The 17,371-nt window shown below is 40.7% G+C and overlaps 1 protein-coding gene across 4 annotated transcripts; it reads left to right on the top strand.

Moving 5' to 3' along the window:
- Nucleotides 1-1,815: 1,815 nt before the first annotated feature.
- Nucleotides 1,816-16,860, top strand: tfap2c (transcription factor AP-2 gamma (activating enhancer binding protein 2 gamma)). Of its 4 annotated transcripts, none has more exons than XM_036571225.1 (7): nt 1,816-1,925; nt 6,142-6,603; nt 6,810-6,861; nt 11,385-11,607; nt 13,750-13,868; nt 14,993-15,134; nt 15,861-16,860. In XM_036571225.1, the coding sequence occupies exons 1-7, from the start codon at nt 1,890-1,892 to the stop codon at nt 16,156-16,158; spliced, it is 1,332 nt and encodes a 443-aa protein (XP_036427118.1). In that variant the 5' UTR covers nt 1,816-1,889; the 3' UTR covers nt 16,159-16,860. The 4 variants fall into 4 exon arrangements, with proteins under 4 accessions (XP_036427118.1, XP_036427119.1, XP_036427117.1 ...); XM_036571226.1 differs by having other exon boundaries at nt 1,826-1,925; nt 6,145-6,603; XM_036571224.1 differs by lacking the exon at nt 1,816-1,925 and adding an exon at nt 4,603-4,957 and having other exon boundaries at nt 6,145-6,603.
- The last annotated feature ends 511 nt before the right edge of the window (nt 16,861-17,371 follow it).

Genomic DNA, 17,371 nt, shown 5'->3' with positions numbered 1-17,371 from the left:
GGGAGGAACTCTGAAGAACAACAAAGAACTAGCGGAGTACTGAGTCCACCTTTATTCTAATGATCCTCATTTATAAAGTACCTGAATTTCGTTCTGTTCGTATGGTGAGTTCTCAGTATTTGTGTACTTGCCTTCTTTAATGCGTCTATCGCAGTCAGACTGCAGCTCCTGCGTCAAGTTGCAAACGCGTTTATCTGCGCACATTTTCGTTTCAAATTCGCTCAGTATAAACCGCTTACTTAGCGTGGATTTTCACCTACACTCTCAGATATAAAGGTATGAAATTGTCACTGGGCGGTTCCCCATCTTGTAACTGAGGTGGGACCCTCAAGGGAACATAATTGTACCATAATCTATTGAGACTATATTTTCTAAGCTGTACTGACTCCACACACCCCGTCTCGTCTCCAGGCCTTTATTTTACTGTTCTGTTTTAAAACATTCGGTTATGAAAAGATACAAATACGAACTTTTCACCTTGAAAAACTTATTTAAGGTTCACGGTTGGACCTTAAAACCACATTTACGTTGTTTGTACCTTGATGAACGAAAGATGTACCTGAACAGCATTTTTATTTCTAACACTGCGATCATTTTTAGATAAAATGTTAAATGTTAAATAGACGTAAATAGATTATGGTAAAATGTTTTACAAACCTCCAAAACAACACATGACACCAGACACAAGTTCCTTCTTGTCGTTTACCATTTCTCACCACTTCTTACTTTCTTTAGATTCCGAGATACTCAATTCCACTTTAATCTGAACGTTTCTTAAAGGGTTTCTCCGTATTAAAGGGCCAAATTAATGGAAAAGTGAATATTGTGAAAAATAAGAGTTTAATGTATTATGTATACGTTTAAAAAGCACCATTCACTCCTAAACCCATACTGTCCATGTATAGAACATAACGCCGCAAAGAGAGCTCATTTTAAATTTATAGTTGTTGTGATGTCACAAAAAAAACAATGCATCTACGTAATTCACCTATTCAGCTTACAGCAGTTTAGCTCCGCTCAGTCACATCTGAGTTTAAAGGAGTGTTTTTTTGTTTTGTTTTTTTTGCCTGGACTGCTGTCTGAATGAGTTACAACACAGAGCAGCCAATCAGAACAGAGCTTACTTACACATATCAGTCTCGAGGCTCAGTAAGGAGCGCAACACTTTTAATCGTAAGGGATAAAGAGAGGTTAGAAAACGGTCATGTGAAAATTACTTAGGGCTGTTTTTGGAGCACGCAGCTACACGAATGTCGTAAGTGGAATTAAGGAGGGGAAAAGTAATAAAAATCCAAGAAAAATGCACGATATGTGCCCTTTAAAGCTTCCTGTACAGCAACCAAGTGACGAGAGTCTCTAAGAGCTCCACACCGCCTTAATTAACAATGAATTTTTAATTATTTTGGCAAGACAACAACAGAGCAAGCGTGTTTGAGGCTTTGCTGATGTATTAACCTTCACTCTGCCTCAGAGCGCATCAAACCGTGGTTAGTCCACGCGCTCCTCCTCTCTCTTTATATTGATTGTTTTAATGGCTGATCACTCTTTTATCCCGAGCACGTCTCTGAGGCAGATCTGCTTCACTAGAGCGTTTATTGTTATTTCTTTTCCCGCCCGTTTTCAGACAGGCCCCGCCCTCCCGCGACAGGATTGGTTGGTAGCTCAGACTCGAAGCCTCTGGGCCGCGCAAGCGCGCGCCGCTTAGCCAATCCCGGCGCAGAAGGGCGGGGCCTGTCTGAATACCGGTGGGGAAACGAGCGGAATGTCGCGGCCTCCACTCAGGTGTTGCGCTGATCCGCGCATGCGCCGCGAGCCAGGTGTAAGTGAGCGCTCTTCCTCTGCGCGAGCTCAGCATTTGCTGTTTGTCGGAAAGGACCGTGCAGCCACCCATGCAGATGTCCTTATTAGAGAGGCTCGACTGGAGGGTGAGTCCTGTTTCTGTGTTTATTTATTGATCTGCTCGGTCTGTGACGGTCCGGACGGCCATTCCGCTCTGAGAGCGAGGAACGACTATTCTTTGTTTTCTTTGTATTTTACGGACTGCGCTGAGCATCTTCTGCTGATGGGGATTAGAGGATGAGGTCGACGTGGACTTTTCCAACTGAATTCATTTAGTCAAAAGTCTCTTAATGGGCTCATTTAAACAGCCTGTTTTAAATATCCCGATGAGGGAGCTTTATGGTTTTTCTCACATCCACGAGGAAAAGATCAGCAAATGTTAAATAATACTACTAGTGAAAATGATCGCATGTAAGACAACAATAACAACTATATTACCACCACTATTATCACTGCAATTTCTACTAGTAATAGTAGTAGTAGCAGTAATAATAATAATCATAATGATAATAATAATTGTGCCTACATTTCGTACATTTGTAGTTTTGAGGACTCTCTAACTCGTATTTAATGGGTACATAATGGGTTGATATTTTCAACTGTGGACAATTAGCATATAATATGTAAAATATATTTTAACTCGGATCATTTAATTCACTCACAAACAAAGTTAAATGTCTCGATTCAGTTTAGATCAAAGAATGCAATCGACGTAGATTATATCTAAAATACAGTTACGTTACATATATAGTTACAAAATACTTAGATAGATAGATAGATAGATAGATAGATAGATAGAATTTATATATTTCGGGTTTAATAGGCCTACAGAGCGTCTGAGCGGGCAGCGTTATTGTGTAGCTAATAAGAAATTTTCTCATTCACGTGCCATAAAGGCCTTTACAATCAAGGCACTACGATGTGTCGAAAAACCTGAAATGTGAAATTCTATCTAAATTGCATGTTTTTTCGAAAACTGAACCCATCGCACGAGCACACCCGGCTGTCGACCTCCGCAGCCAGACTGTCTATTTTAAAGATTTAGAAATCTGTTTACAGGTCACACCAGTAAACAGTGCTTGGCAGGAAAACTTTTTTCAATTTAGAACAGTTTTAGCTGAGGCCTTAATTTGGACAGTTACTTCAGACAAGCAGCGCGTTTAATCACAACAGGTCAAAAGCGTGGAACTCACTTCTAGAGCTGGAAATGTCTGTTCACAGTGAATGAAGCGCCTGCAGAACATACAGAAAAGCCAGTCAGAGTCGGTCAGCCTGTCCGCTTTGGGTTCGTGTGCTTAGAGGAGCTTTAACAACTTTTTATGAATTGAAGCTTAAGAACAGATTCGCCAACAATTTAGCAGCACGTGTCACTGATTATTGCGCTTTTTATTTATTTGGTGAACGTCCCCTTTGAGCTCGGCTGTTGTTTGGTTTTTCTGTAGACAAAAGCGGCAGCTTTGTTCTGCCTTGTTCTGACCGCTAGAAGCTCCACCGAAAACGGTGATTAAGATTAGAGGGGCAATCTGTGGCGCTTAGTGGTTAAGAGAACGCAGCCCGCTGTGAGCGAGGAGGCGAAGATCCAGCAGACAGACTCCGCTCTACCTCAGCATGTAAACAGCCAAAGGCTTATAGACTCAGGGCTTAAATGGGATTCACTGGTGTTAGAATGACTTCAAATGATGATGGGAAGATACCGTCTACAGACAGAGCTGACCTCTCGGCGTGGGCATGGCTTCACTGTTTCAGCTGACGGCTCATAATTTGAGGGATTAAATCTCGTGTAAATAAATGTATAGCACACAAATGAATTTAGAGGTAGAAGTGAGTGCGCTGGTGACGTGTTAAGAGAGCACGTCATTTATTTAGTTGGTTCTTATTTGTCTTATAACAACAACAAAAATAAATGGTACTGAGCTGTGGATCTCTAACGCTTGATTATTTAGAATAGATAGATAGATAGATAGATAGATAGATAGATAGATAGAACTTTATTAATCTCGAAGGGAAATTGCAGTGTTACAGTATCAATACATGTAATTGTTCATAAACTTACATATATTAGGCAGAAATAAAAATAGAAATAAAAACAGACATAAATCAGGCAGAAATAGACAGATAAAAAAGACAGTTAGAGCATACGTATATATATATATATATATATATATATATATATATATATATATATATATATGTATATATTCACTAGAGATATACAACTGTGAAGTACCTCATACTGTTATAACACTGTAATACCAGCTGTAACAGTAACCATGGCCTTAACTGTATATATAAGCGTGCACACACAGAAATATATACATACAATAAGAAAATGAATATATATATATATATATATATAAAGCTTGCACACACACACGTATATATATATATATATATATATATATATATATATATATATATATATATGTTGTGGTAGGGAATGTAGGAAATACTACAAACAGTTCATTAATTAAAATCATGAATCGTAAGTCATTGACAATATCATAGTTTGAGGCGATGTATCTCCAGCATGACGCCAACTTTCCCTTTCGTTGTTATTTTATCGAACATAAAAATAACACCGACTTCTGAATATCCAGCAGCGCTGGCTCGTGAGCAGGCGGACAGCGCAGTGATTGGTCCGTCGTTTCCTCGCCAGCCAATCGTCAAAGCGCGCCCCGTCGTCGCTCATTATGACGTCTCGACGGCGCCCCGCCCCCTTTCGGCGGCTGGGCGAATATAGTGGCAAGATTTAAAGAGGGATGAGCGAGTGAAGGACAGCAGAGCAGTTCGGCCGTCAGAGGGAGTCCGGGTTACTCTGCAGAGCCCCGCGCGCGCGCATGAGTCGCTTCTTCCTGGAAGGGGACGTTTGGCAGCCGTTCATCTCCCGACAGTCTGAGCCCAGAGCTTCATGTGGCTCGCTGGTCTTCCTCTCCGCACACTCGGCCGCCCGCTTCGCCAGTTGATGCATTTGCTCGCCGCCTGCTCTGCGCTTTCTGGAGTAAAAACTGCACGAGCCGACACTGTGACAAGCCTGTGCGCGTGAGATTCGCCTTGATCCAAAAGAGAGAAGATGTTGTGGAAGTTAGCAGATAACGTGAAGTACGAGGAGGACTGCGAGGTAAGTGCGCGCGCGCCGGGCGTCCTTTCTACGCTGGCCCTCGCGTCACATGTGCGAAAGCTTCAGCGATGAGTGTGTTTCGTTAAAGGGAGCAGACTGACCGCGAGTTTTAACAAGAAACAGTTAAAAAGTTTTGAGTTTCAGTCGCAGGATTTGTTTACAGCAGTTCAGCAGCTGAAATGGCCTTCAAATCCTGCAGGGCACGTGGGTTTAATGCACGAGCCGATTAAACAGCATCTCACTTTTTAAAATAAATATTCATGAGCAGAATTCAAGCCTGTTCTCGCGCTGTCCTGGTCCGTCCGGTGCTTTGATTTCGCTCCTATTCAGTCTCGACTGGATCTTCAGTCTTTGTCCGCAATCTCAGTTATATCGCATTAATAACACCTTAACAAATACAGTCTCGTTCAAGGTGTGGACATTTAGACATTCCGGGACAGTTTCTGACCAAAGTGACCTGTACTCATATATGTCATATATGTGCCACGTGCTGATACATATGTACTAATATGTAAAACTTATTTGAGAAAAAAATTCAGTTGACTTTTATTATTTTTGATTTTTTGTTTGTTTGTTTTTTATTTATTTATTTATGGCTAATCAGAATAACATTGTATGCTATAATGTATGTAATCTACAATAGAAATAATTAAAATAATCATCTCTATTTTGAATAAAAACATAAAATAAAATCTGCTTTTCTATCCAGTGAGGGTAAATTGTGTAAGTTATCATTTACTTTTGTTTGTCTGTTTTGTTTTTATTTTTATTTTTTCAAGTAAACAGACGACTCCCTTTAATCAAATAACCTTTTTCTCCTTAACGTTTCTCGCGTGAGACTCTTCTTTGTCTACGCTTATCATGCACTGCCAATTTCTGATGCAACATCCTAAAACCTTTTCAGGTGAAACTTCTCAAACATTAAATTACACTTTGTGGTGTCTGTCCATAGCAGCTTTGTGCTTTATGCATGTCTTTCTGACTGACCTTCAGGAGAAGCTGAAGTGTGTTCAAATAGGCCATCAAGCAATTAAAGAAACTGGTTTGTTCCAGTTGTAGCTGGTATTTAAATGAGCGAAAGGAATCGCCATAAACAGGCAGCTTCAATTACAACAGCGTGGACTTTAAATGAAGCAGTGCCACTTCTGTGCTGACCTGACGTCCCATCTGTGTCTCTATTCCAGCAGGAGAGACATGACGGCAGCAGCAATGGGAACCCCCGGTTACCCCACCTGCCCGCGGTCAGTCAGCACCTCTACAGTCCGGCTCCTTCCCTCACTCACTCCACCGGCTCTGACTTCCAGCCCCCGTACTTCCCCCCTCCGTACCAGCCCCTGCCCTACGCACAGTCCAGCGACCCCTACTCCCACCTCAGCGACCCCTTCAACATCAACTCCATACACCAGTCTCCAACGTCCAATCAGCAGCAGCCGTGGCCCGGCCGCCAAAACCAGGACGGGCTCGGGCCGCACGGCCGCAGCGGGCTGGCCAGCCAGATCCTCGGTTTGGAGGGGGGGTCGTCCGGGTTGCGCAGAGACGGCTTCAGGAGGCCCGAGCTGCTGCCCCCGCACGTCCATGGCATCGAGGCGGCCATAGGTGAGAACATGGGGCTGCACGACATGGGCCAAGGACTGGACGACGTGCAGGTAAGCGCTCAGAACTTTTTAGAGAAACTGAATTTTCCTTTGTGTTGTTTTTTTTGTGTTTTTTTTTTGAGGCTTTTTGACGAGGCGCGCTCGCTGTGATGGACTGAGGAATCTGACCTGTGTGATTTAGTTTGGCTTATTTGTAATTAAGTTGACTGAGTGAGTCATTTTAACCCTAATATTTAATATTGATTTATTTCACACAGCATGTAGAAGATCACAGTATTGTAATCGCCGACCAGACAGTCATCAAAAAAGGTAGGTTTTTATTCTTCCTCTTATTTAAGTTTTTCTTATATATATATATATATATATATATATATATATATATATATATATATATATATATATATATGGTGCCATGTTTTTCTGCAGATTCCGGTGCACATCTTCCATTTGTTTGCTGAGTCTAGTATAATGGAAAAAATAAACACAAGGTGCCATAAATTTTGCACAGGCTACATCTTATGTTTTCTCCATTATGGGAAATTCAGCAAGTGAACAGCAGCTGTGCATTAAAATGTGCAGAAGTGTGTTCTCTGTAGAGGATGCGTTCACTTAGTCTCACAGAAATCAATAAAAACTTCACTTAACCAGGGGTGCACAAACTTTTGAGTTTTGGGTAAACTGTGTTAAAAAGCTTCAGAATTTTCAAATACACATACACATACATGTGTATATATATATATATATATATATATATATATATATATATATATATATATATATATATATATGAACACACACACACACACACACACACACACACACACATATATATATATATATATATATATATATATATATATATATATACACACACACACACACACACACACATATATGTATCAAAACACGCAATAGACCATTTTAAAAATGCGTAATATATATAAGTTGAAAATCAGGCTGCTCGCTCTTGCTGCATCGCTGCGTTTGTTGTCGAGGAAGGACAAAGCAAAGTGCTCTTCTCGTTATTAATACTGATAATATGAGGCCTGACAGGACGAACAGGGGGGAAGTGCACTAACATAAAGATGGGCATAAAATAACACCATGATGCACATCTGGCCCCAGTTACGGCTCCCAGCTCCGCAGTGTGGCTGCTTTTACCCGGCCAGAGCCTGAGAGGGAGAGGCTGAGGAAGCTCTGCTTCAAACTCTCCCTCTAATCCGTTTTGGCCGTGTGCTCCATTTAACTAATCTGGGCTTGATCCTCCTCGCATTGTAGTCCTCACTCGGCATGAATGGAAAGTCAGGAGGAGGAATCCTCGCGAAATGGCAGACGAGCTGACAAGTTGTGGAAGTTGGGCAATCTTTAAAACGCTCTGTTGGCTCAGAGAGAAGAGGCCCGGGCCATCTTTGTTCGCCGAGCTTAATGCTGCTCGCTGCGGTGAATGAGCGTTGAGTGCTGTCAGAGCTGACCGCCTCAGCGGAGTCACGCGAAACGCGGAGAGAGACGTGAAGGAACAGCGCGCGGGGTGTGGCAGCTCTGAGACGGGCAGAGCACAGAGAGCCTACAGAGCTCGGTCAGGTGTTGGGACACGAAGTGCTTTTGACTCAGATAGACGGAGCCATACGGGAAGCTCTTAGTCAGCAAGAGCACATGTGCACTGGTATGAGGTAGTAAATAGGTGAATTTGGTCAGATCTGAGCATTTAAATACCATTTTAAAGCTTTTGAGACTGTCTACACAAAAGTTTGTGCACCCCTGGGTAAATGACGTTTTTATTGATTCCTGTAAGCAAGAATGAGTGAAGCATCCTCTACAGAGAACACACTACTGCTCATTTTAATGCATATCTGCTGTTTACTTGCTGAATTTCACATAATGGAGAAGATGTAGCCTGTGCAAAAGTTATGGCACCTTGTGTTTATTTTTCTATTATACTAAACTGAGCAAACAAATGGAAAACATTTGTAAGGTTTTCCTAGAGGATATGCTGACTTTTTCCGCTTAGAAAGTCAAACTTTTGCATACTCGCGAGGAAGGTAATCATTTCCACAGCTCCACTGTGTTCATTCACATTAAGTTTGGGTTTAATTTCATTCTGTTCTGTTGGTTCAGCATCTGGACTGCCTGGCGTTGGTCAGACCTCTCACTTTGTAGCTTTTGCAGCATTTTAATTTAGACCAAATGTATCCCAAAAGAATAGAGCCGAACAAGCTTCCTATGCTGATAGCTGCTGGATGTAGTAAGAGGTTCCACTGCAGTTCTGCAGGGAACTGGAACTCAGGAGTTTAAAAATAACTTTTCACTCCTGTTTAAGTTGTTCTTTGGCCAGTACTGAGGTTATTTCACTGAAGTACCACTTTTACTTGATTACAGTTTCAGTGTACCCACTCATACTGTGAGCAAATCTCTCTGAAACTTTGTAATGGGTTTACGCCTCACTGAGATGCGTTAATACAGTAAAGTAGTATAAGAAATGTAGCTAAGTGCAGCGCTGGGAAATATCACTATATTTGTTTTTGGGATAAATTATGTCACAATACGTCATGTTAAAAAATCTCAGATCTCGGCTATCGTCACTACCTAAACAGCTGCATGTTTCATTACAAAGACAGCTTAATTTGTCCTGCTTGATTGCGTGGATTATGTAGCATGTTTAAATTGCGGCACTGCTGTTTTGCTGGTATTGTGTCCCAACTTCAACAACATTCTTATATTTCTGTAATGTGGAGTACAGAAATATAATGATATGTATTGAGTAAGTGAAAATGTCTTCAAATGTCTTGTTATATTTTTCACCCACCCTGGTCGAGTGTTACATCTACACAAAGACAAAACGTGCTATATCTACTGTAAATAAAGAAGAAATAATAAAAAAACAAATGTATCAAACTCCCCATACAGCAGCGTACAACACTGTGATAATAAAAAGTGATAAGCTGAGGAAAGTTTACTGAAAACAGTGCAATTGCTGGCTAGAAATATTATGATCAAAAAGTTATATTTGATTAAAGTCTGTGAGCACATTTCCCACAATAGAGGCTGCATAGCTTTTAAAAAATGTCATGTGAGTATTTTTTTCACAGGGCTGCATTTTAAGTGACCAAAGGGATCGATGGGCATAGCTCTTTACTTATCTTTGCCATTTTATACAGTATAATTTATTGTGTCTCTGTGCGTCCACCGTGGGATGTTTCCACCACAAGCAGATTTGACAAGTTTGGCATTCGTTTTTGTCAGTCAGTAATTTAGAGTCTCTTTTAACTCTGTGGAGCATCTTGACAAATGCACATTTACGCCAATACATTTGAAGACTTGATTATAGTATGAATGACTCTGGCACAGCACAGGCCCCTATTATGGTTTACATAAGTCTCAATTTTGGCTCACATTTATTATCTCATTGACTTCTTCGACCATCTGAGTCTCAGGTCGGACACAGAATAGACCGTTCGATAAACTCTGAACATCAAACGGGGACGGATTACTAGTCAAACATTTACATCATCTATTTTGTTTTCCCAAATGGTCTCGGAGTTGTGCATATTTTATTAATGCCATATGGCTTCTGCCCATACTGAAACACCACAGGACACAAACATCCGTTTTTGTCCTGAACGACCACCCATCCTGCTTTTGAGGTTCTACTCTTTGGTGTGCTTCAGAATTAGAACTGTGGCATCTTGATCACTTTCAGAGATGCTGTGTTTAGGGGGGCTCTCTTAGTAGTGGTGCCTGATTGGAGGTGATATACAGGGCAGACTCTCGGAGACCGAGCCTGGTCTTAGTCTCTCAGGGCCAGTTTCAACACTACATTGAAATGTCAGTGGTGAGTCACTGCTGAAAAGCCCTTTTAGTCTTGGCTTAAGCTCAACCCGGGACTAAAGTTTAGCATTAAAACAGGTTCTCAGTGTTAAATACAGTAATAAGCAGACTGTGGAACTGATGGCTTTTGCTTAGCTGTGCTAATTGTGCTGACTGTCGAATGTGCTGTTTGTTACTCGGAGCATGGCTCGCGGAACAGTTTGCTTAGTTTGTAGCGATTGCTGTACAGAATGAGGCAGAAGAGCTCGTCTGTAAACAGCAGTGAGTTATCAGGGTCTATATCTGTTTCTAATTAGAGAACTTCACATCCAATTACATGTCAAATTACATGTTTTAGTAAGTTAACTCATCCTCTACAGGGAACACATTTAAATAATATTATTACATTTTAGTGCACAATTCTTTGTATTTGCCAAGTTTAACATGTTGGAAAAAAAATATAAAGTTCAAAATGTGCCGTAACTTTTGCACAGGCCCATTTTTTTATTATTTTTTCCTCTGTGCATTAAATTCATCACAATACGAATAATGCAGATGTGTGTTCTCTGTAGAGGGCGTAACTTATTTTTACTTAGAAAATCAACAAAATGTGTAATTTGACCAAATCACCCAAACCTTTGCATATGACTGAAAGCGATTTCATAAGGACAGCAACTGTATTAACTTCTTAAATTGTAGGCTTCTTAATAAGTTGTTGATCTTAAGACTTATTAGACAGTAACTATTAGAAAGGATCCAAAAATTGCAAAGACGCAAGAGAGAGGAATAGAAGTGTGGACCCACACTCAAGTGTCTTAGACTTGTTAACATCTATTCTAGTCTGTTCAGTTTAAATACCATTAAATTCATTCTTGAGAAAAACAGATAGTGTCTGTTTTCCAAACAACCCCAAAGATTCCCTCCCTAAACTCTAATTATAAATCAAGATCACTGTCTGCCTTTTGTCCACCTCCTCTGTGTTACTGGAACATTATGGTTGAGCATAATTGCACGTCTCTCCTCCTCAGGTCCAGTGACCCTTCCCAAGGGGAACCCGATGGGTCTTCCCTTCCAGAAGGAGTCCCTGCTGGGCATGGTATCCAATCCCACAGAAGTGTTCTGCTCGGTTCCGGGCCGCCTCTCTTTGCTCAGCTCCACCTCTAAATACAAAGTGACCGTAGCCGAGGTCCAGAGACGTCTGTCCCCACCCGAGTGTCTCAATGCCTCTCTGCTTGGGGGAGTACTACGCAGGTGAGAAATGGAAACTAATATGCCTATAAATAAACACATATTCACAACATTCAGAAACAAAGTGCTGGTTTAACAAATGCCTGGTTAGTGTTGTTGGTATATTTTGGTGTAGAGAACGGCGTGGTGTTTTTATCAGTGATTACTTTTTTGTTTTTAGAGAAATATTTAAAATATAAGTGTAATTCTATATGATTGGGAGTTTAATTTTAGGCATTTGTCATATGGATTTAGATAAAATACAAAAAGAAATTACTTCATTTGCTGCCATAAGACTATTACACACAGTCTCTACAAATTACGCTAGTTATGCTATTTTTTCCTATATTTGTATGTTTGGATGTTGTGCTTTATAAGCCTTTTTACACACTGGGTAGCTCTTTTATTATATCTTATTGCCATTTGTGGTACAGAGCAATGACTAATCTCTTAGTTAAAACTATTACATGTATGCAATGTGCTGTAGAGAGTAATGCCTTCAGTCATTCTGTAGATGGTGAGGAGCATTACTGTATATATCTGTATGTGTGAAAGATAAAGGAGTGAGGAGGGGTGTATGTGTGAAGAGACGGGCTGCTTGGCTGATTTTAACTGTAGCTGAACAGTTGACCTCGTGCCCCTTGTTGCCCCATATGCGGGCAGGAACAGTGTTGAGGGAAATGGAGAGAGAAGGGGGTGTCTCCGTAGCTCTGATGTGTGTGAGCTGTTTTTGCTGGGAATGCACGTTTTTCACTTCCCTTGTGTGTCTCACACACACACGCACACACACACACATACGCAGGTTTGTTTTTGTACTGCCAGGATGTGTGGTTTTACAAATGTGTCATATGTATTATATATAGATTGGGGTCAAAAGACCACATTGAAAATCTTGGAATTTTTTTTTCAATTAAACCTGGAAATGAATTCATTTTTATAACAAGAAGAAATATCCAGGTTTCTGCACTAGTTCTAGATCGCTATTCAAATTTAGGCAAAATTGTAACATTGACCCTGTTAAGGCCTTTGTACAAAAAGGTAAAAAAAGACAATGCATGCTGCCATTAAAAGAAAAGGAGGAAGTCAAATACTGAGAAATTCTGAAATCCATTTTAAAATTTCTAAAACAGTTCACTCAAATTATTGTACTGTTCAGAAAAGAATGCAAAATATAAGCATTTTTCACTGGTGATCTCAGACTTGTGGACCCCAATGTATTTAAGTACTTCAATATAATAATAATATTTTTAAATTGATTTGTTTGCAAAAGTTTGGGCAAATAACAGGTTTTATTTATTTTCTTAGTAAAAAAATAATTTGGCACATTTTAATGCACAATTACTGTTGTGTTTATCTGCTGAATTTAACATACTGGGGAAAAAACAAAACATAAAATGTGGCCTGCGCAAAAGTTGTCTTTTATGTTTTATTTTTTTCCCCGATATGTTAAATTCAGCAAGCGAGTAGAAATTGTTCAATAAAATTTGCATTAAAGTGCCATTTTAAGTTTCCCTGAAGAGGATGTGTTCATTTTACCTGGGGTGTTCAAACCTTTGCATACGACCGTATATTACATGCATATATGCATATATAAGTGTATCTGAATGTGTATATCAGTATCTATATGTAATAATACATACTGTTGTTGGTCCTGACAGTGAAGATTAGTCCTGTTTTTCTGTGGTTTTCCTACAAAGTCAGGACTTTTTTTCCTGAAACAAAAACACATAGAGATGTGTGACAGACATTATTAAGTAGGTCATGTAGAGATCGTTTGGGGTGGAGGGGGCAGTCAGGGGGTACTCACTCCTCCCTAAAGATGTCGCTTCTCACTCACCCGCCATGCGGAGGGCAGCGCTAGGCCTCCAGGCCTAGTCATGCGGAAAAATGAAGCGGCTCAATTAAGTGGGGAATTTGTTTGTGCGTGTGTGCATCTGTGTGTGTGTGTGTGTGTGTATTTTCACTCCAAAGGCTCTGAGGCTGTGGTTTCATTTGTCCGCACACTTGCAGTTTTGTATTTATTTACGTGAATGTGTGCTTTCAAGACACATACAGTAGACTAGAAGAAAAATATCTCTCATTGTCAAAACTCATGTGTTTTGCCTGCAGTTAACACGTGGTTTATTCGGACTGAAAAACTTACAAATTGTTTGTTGTATCACACAGGGCTAAGTCAAAGAATGGTGGACGATCCCTCAGAGAGAAGCTGGACAAGATCGGGCTGAACTTGCCAGCAGGTCGCAGGAAGGCAGCTAATGTCACCTTGCTAACAGCGCTAGTAGAAGGTATGAGTTTATTTTCTGAATGTCCCCTGTTGAGGCACCATAGAAGCAGTCATGGTCACGAGTTAGCAGTACAGCCACATTTTAATCAGTATGTGATGTGACTGATAATATTTACCCCAAATAGTTTTGTAGTAGACATGATTCTAAACTCCAAGTCAGATTTCACTGGTTTGCTATTACTGCTTGCTTGTCTTAAGCTCATGTTTTTTATTCTATACCCAGTACAAAAGAAGAATGTCCACTATGTGAATGCAGCCTAGCTTTCATCAGACATGAAGAAAGAGTTTGCATGTGTGAAGATGTTTCAGTTGACATTTTGAGGTTAGCAAGCAGCTGCCCAAAACTTGAAGAGCAAGAAATGGCTCATAAAAACCAGACCTATAAATTCCAGCGGATCATCTGCAGTGGAGCTGTTTATCATGCTAGACTATGACATGTACTGGCTTAGCCACCTCAAGCGTTCTTGAGATCTTAAAATGCTAACCATGTTTTTTTTTTTTTTGTACTCACAGAGTACAAATTAACCTTAAGGGTGTGTGCTAACAAATACTTTAATTTCATGACATTTCATCTGAAGCTGTACCTTTTGCGAGAGTATATTCAAGCAATGAGTCACAGAGATGTTAATGCAAGCATCATGAGTGAGCTAGTGCCCACAGCTACACGGAATACTCTTTTTCTTTTCCGTGATGTTGCCATTCTCACTGTTAGTAGGACGAGGAACATGACTGGAAGGCTATGTTATTTAGAGACCTTCAAAGCTGAATTGGAGCTTGTTATCATGTGTTTGCTAGCCAAGAGGAGAGACTGACCTTAAAGATGGAGACTCTGCAGTGTAATGGGTGGTCTATCAATAAGAGCCTCTGTCGGATCTGTGGAACTGTTTGCTGCCTTCAGCTACATAAGCCCATTAAAAGCATGCAGTATGACCACCCACCCCTCCCTTCCTAGAGAAGATGCGTCCATCTATGTTCTTCTCTGTAGCCCTCAAATCCCTCTGGCTGGGAACTGATTCCTTTTTGTGGCACTACTTGACTCACTGGGTGAACTGCTGGGTTGAACGATGACTCATATTCGTTTGCACAGTTTTATGAACCTGACTCACCTCTGATTAACATCTGCAGGTGAGGCTGTACACCTGGCCCGAGACTTTGGTTATGTCTGTGAGACTGAGTTTCCTGCCAAGGCAGTTGCCGAGTACCTCGGACGGCCACATGTAGAACGCAACGAGATCAACTCTCGCAAGAACATGCTCTTGGCAGCCAAGTGAGTAACTCTCAGTCCTGTCAGTTTTTCCATTTACCACATTACTGACAGAACCATCCTACTTTTTCCAGATTCCTGACACTTCATACAAAATTCTTTACATTTTGAAGGGAGTAGTCTATGCTGGTTTGATATTTTGCCTTAATAACCTCTAGAATTATGCTTAAAATAAAGGGTATCTTTCTTATTCTCACATTTGAAACATGTCTGCGCATATCTGCTGTCGCCTGACCCACTTCTGGTAATGATTGGTGACTCTAATGAGCTGTCCAGGCTTCAGAGACTCCAACAGCATTTGCTATCTTGTTTTTTTCACATCAAAGAAAGTACTAGTATCCTGGAAGGGGGCAAATGACTCATCTGCTAAAGTGTGGCTTAATTAAAAATGAGAAAAGTCTCACATCTGGAGAAAATAAGGTTCAAAATTAGGAGTCAGAGTTCAGCAATTTAACAAAAATTTGGCATCCCTCTCTAATGTCTAGACCAGAGGTATTTAAATCCGGACCTTGAATCCAGATTCCGGGTCTGGATTTGAAGACCTCTGATCTAGACAGTGCAGATTAATAAGAATAATAAATTCGTAGACTGAATCAGTCTGACACAGGTGGGGGTTCCATGGGGTGACTCATTCCATTTATGTGCGTCTTAACTACTAAAAAAAGATGGGGGTTATATTATTTTTTAACAGATTTACAACATGTATAATTTATTATTCTTCCCACCCAGGCAAATCTGCAAGGAGTTCACCGACCTCCTGACCCAAGATCGTTCTCCGCTGGGCAACTCGCGGCCTGCACCCATCCTGGAACCAGGGATCCAGGGGTGCCTGACCCACTTCAGCCTCATCACCCACGGCTTCGGCTCTCCAGCCATCTGTGCCGCCATGACCTCGTTGCAGAACTACCTCAACGAGGCTATCAAGCAGGTGGACAAAATGTACCTGAGTGCAGGCGGAGACACCTCACAAGGCTCCTCAGATGGAGGTAGCAAAGCTACAGACAAGATGGACAAGCACAGGAAGTGAACGGGTGAAGCTGGACTGGAGCTTTTTAAGGACAGTGGTGTCTCATGGACTACGTTTGACTGTTGCATTCTTGTCATCGTAGTTGTTGTCATTGGTTCAGTTTCACATTGATTTCGACGGACGCTGGGCATCGTTAGTGCCCCTTCCTTCATGTCCTGGTCTACCAGAACCTCTCCTCGACACAGACGTTTAAATGCTTTGCCCCTTTTGAGTGGCTCACGTAGATGATTACCACTTTCCTCAACAGCATCTGTAGACACATGCATGTTGTCCATGGCTCTACGCTGAGAAGCTTTTTTTTTAAAAAAAAAACAATGCAGACACCATTTCAAGAGTTTATGTGGATTTTAAATATTTTCTCTTGTGTTTTTGTTTATTTTTTCATGAAGAGGAAGTCCTACATTTTTGTCTTCTTGGTGCTGAACCCCTATAGAACATGCAGAGGACATGCGATCTGCTTGTGAGAATGAGTTGCTCTTTGCTTGACTTCATTTGGACGCAGTGTTATTGTACTTTTTGTCTGTGGGAGTATTGTTAGCATGACTGAGTGCTATGTATGTTGTGGATCTCAAGATAAATAGGTCCAGATTCAAATGACCCTGAAGGCACTAAATCATTGTGGAGACTACATGCCGCTTTCAGGAGCATTATATTTTAGTCTCCTTTAATGCCACCTATTCAGAACACATTAACCCCTTTAATTCCCAGACGTGTTACTTTTTAAGGCTTATTATTTAGCAACTACATGAAAAACAATGCAAACTGGCCTAGTTATAGGAGAGTGGAATGAAAGCCTGGACCCACTACTGGCTTTTGGCCATTTATGGGGTTTTTATGAACAAAATTGTCCCCAGCTATGAACAATTAGGGACTTCCGCTCAACATTTTTTGGAATCCGTCGGTCAGAGAAGATCAGACAGGCATATGCATGTATGTTTTGTGTGAAATTATATATGTTTTCTGTAAATACAGTACGTCTTTTTAATGCCTTTAGACTCGGACTAGAACTGTCGTTTCCATCTCACCCTAAATGTAAATATTTTCTAATTTATGTTGTAATTTAATGGGATTTGTAAATATCGGTACAATTCTGGTGTATGGTTTAACTTTCAAACAGATGTGTTCAGCTTTTTATAAACGGGTTCGTTTTTTATCATATAGTGGTTAGGCCGTGGGGATGATTTTCTTTTCATATATGTGTAAAAGTCTTTTA

The sequence above is a fragment of the Colossoma macropomum genome, unplaced genomic scaffold, assembly GCF_904425465.1.
Source record: "Colossoma macropomum unplaced genomic scaffold, Colossoma_macropomum, whole genome shotgun sequence".
Classification (NCBI taxonomy): Eukaryota; Metazoa; Chordata; class Actinopteri; order Characiformes; family Serrasalmidae; genus Colossoma; species Colossoma macropomum.
This window is presented reverse-complemented; position numbering and strand designations above follow the sequence as displayed.